The 2912-nt window shown below is 42.2% G+C and overlaps 1 protein-coding gene across 1 annotated transcript in view; it reads right to left on the reverse strand.

Moving 5' to 3' along the window:
• Positions 1-2912, reverse strand: part of LOC105627514 (Krueppel homolog 1) — a 79302-nt gene that overhangs the window by 73099 nt on the left and 3291 nt on the right. The window contains exon 2 of the mRNA XM_012208794.1: positions 2305-2415. Coding sequence (XP_012064184.1) covers positions 2305-2415 — 111 coding nt within the window. The remainder of the gene's footprint in view (positions 1-2304; positions 2416-2912) is intronic.

The raw sequence follows: 2912 nt of genomic DNA on the forward strand, positions 1-2912 counted from the left end.
ATAAGTTTTCATATACATTGAGATAATGATAATACATCATAATAATTTACATTCGTTGGAAAGCAACTCGATTTTTTTCGGATTTTCTTTCTTCTGGCCACTTTCCCATCATCTCCTTCCTTTCTTTCGGTTCTGGTTTCTCTTAGCAGCTGTCAGCTTGATCCGAAATCGTAGTCCCGAATCGATCAAGGGTGAATCGTGAACTGGATGCAACTTAGCAATGGTTGTTGCGTCGAACGAACCGGTTTAACGCGCGTTGAAAGAGCGAATTGGGGAGAAGCATGAACAAAAAATTCATTTGAATCGGCCGACCCGGGTCGAGCAGAGGCGTCGAAATAATTGGATTTTAATTTTCGAGGTAGCGCGAGGTAGAAGAAAAAAACGCGGGTGCACCCCCGGTCCTGAGAACGGTTCTCCGCGAATGTTTATGTAATATCGCGACACACTCGTCCTCTCTACGTCTGCGGAACCCTTCGTCTTTCCCACGAGTTCACAATGAATCCTCAAGTGTCTCGAAATTTTTTCATCAGAGTGTCATCGTTGTTGGAGACAACGGCTGAATGCATTCACGTATTATTCTTATCAATCCTTAATTAAACAATTCAATTTAATTAAATTTGATTAAAAAGATTTTAATTAAAACACGTAGCTTCTTGAGATTTTTCTGTTATTATAGTTTCGAATCGATATAACATAATTATGTGCAGCGATTTTTTTTATGCTATATTTTTAAATATTTTTTTATATTTTTTATTTTTACATTTTTTATATTTTACATTTTTTTTATCTTTATATTTTTATATTTTTATACTTTTTATATTTTATGTTACATATTTTATAACATTGATCCAGCAAGATGAATTCAACAAAATCCGTAAAATTTACCTCAAAATTTAAGTAGTAAGAATCAAGTCCGGTCTATCGAGGACTCATATCAATTCTCGTTGCTTGGACAAAATAAAAGGACGATGGCTCGCTTCGACGGTTCGGTCCATGAACAGTGCGTGGGGACGGCACAAAGGAGGCGAATGTTTTAATTAAATCTCGGGGAAACGTGGAAACTTCGCCATCGCTCGACGTTTTTGCGATTTTCCGAAAGTTTCGCTTCGCGCGCGCAGTGCGGGACGGCTTTTAAGGTGGCGATGGAAGAAAAGGAAGGACGAGGTAGAATACGGCGGGAGGACGAGGTGCTCGAGCAACCCCCTCTTACATCCCTATCGTCTCCTTCCACCTCTCCCTGTTACCTTTTCCATCGTCACTCCAACCGCCGGCGCTATCGCCGCTAAAATAAAAGAAGCCGCAAAAACAAAAGAGCTCTGCGGCTACTTAACGAAACAAATTGTTGTTACGTCCTGGGGTTGAGAATTTTAAAGTTTCCAGCAGGAAGGGGAAAGTATCCTGCCTTTTTATCGCGCTGTTCTCTCTTTTCCGGGACCTCACGCTCCGTTCATCAGTCGACAGTTTAACGTAATTCGGGGCTCGTTAGTACTGCTTTCTTTTCTTGTACTTTCGGGCTTGCAGTGTTGGCGTAGAGTCGTGCAAGTAAGCCGCGTATTTTGTGTTGACGATTGTATGGATACAAGTTGATCGGATACATGAGTGCAATTAATCACTCGATCGAAAAATTGCCGCTTTATCAATGTACTTTCTCGTCGCGTACATGACACAAGCGTTATGATGCGGAACGCATATTTCGCCGCATACCGCGTCATCCGTTAAATCTCTAGTATGATGTAACGACACGCTCGTTAGTACACGAGCGTGAGTGAGAACGAGGATCGTTCGAACCGCCGCTGGCGGTCAGCTACGAGTAAGTAAGACTATTTCACAATGCACAGGAACAAGGCGATACATTCAGCTGACGAAATAAAAAAACGAACGGCGATACACATACGACACATGCCAATGGATAAAGAGACAAAAAAAATAAGATAACATCAAGATCAAAATGATGAACAGATAAATGAGCAAAGCGATTGAGATGCAAACGAAACAAGAATAATCGCGAGACGTTCCAGAGAAGTTCGCGCGGAAGCGAAATCATAATCGAGCAGAATATAGCGAACTGAATAGTGTTGAATGTCGATAAATTAAAGAAAAATAATGTCAATGAGTGAGACGAGACGCAGCGCGTCTGCGACGTGCAGGATCGACAAGTTAAATGAAATGTAAAAGAAAAAAAACGGCTGACAAAATTTCGGCCGTTGATGAGAGAAAGCAAGGAACTTAAGGTACGGACGCGCGCATGGGCAGGGAGAGCGTTAATAAAAAGGATTTTGTGAACGGGCTGAGTGTTCAACTCACTCGCTGCAGGGTAGACCAGCATTCCTCGAGGGTGCGTTCGCTGATGTTGCCCATTCCTCCACCACCGCCGGCACCTACTGCACCTCCAAGCCCCGCCGCAGAGGCACGAGACTATCAGGCAAGATAGGATAGCTCATGTTAGTCCTCGATTCTCGTCGTTCTTTTGACGCTAACCGTCACTACTACAAAGCTTCTTTTCGTCGAACAGTAGTCCGCGACTGCTACTTCGAATATAAAAACAAGCGCGCTCTGCCGTGACAATGACAAGCTGAGAATGGCATGACGAAATGAATATTTCTATCTCGTGTGGACACATAGAAAGTAGTTATGGAATCGCTCGATCGAGACCGGTCACGTGTAAATTAATATCGGCATTCGCAATAATTATATTACTCATTAATTTAAAACGTGATTCTTATGATATTATTCGCAGTATCTTCAAGTATATTGTATCGCGACTATAGCCGATTCTCTTGGTTCTTCTCACGGACGATATTTATAGTCTCTCTCTAATTACAAATCACCGATGCTCATAGACTTGCTAACACGATCTCAAAGTTCCGCTATCTGTCGAGAGATACGATGCGTGATTTCTCTCTCTCTCTCTC

Source organism: Atta cephalotes (assembly GCF_000143395.1).
Source record: "Atta cephalotes unplaced genomic scaffold scaffold00009, whole genome shotgun sequence".
Classification (NCBI taxonomy): Eukaryota; Metazoa; Arthropoda; class Insecta; order Hymenoptera; family Formicidae; genus Atta; species Atta cephalotes.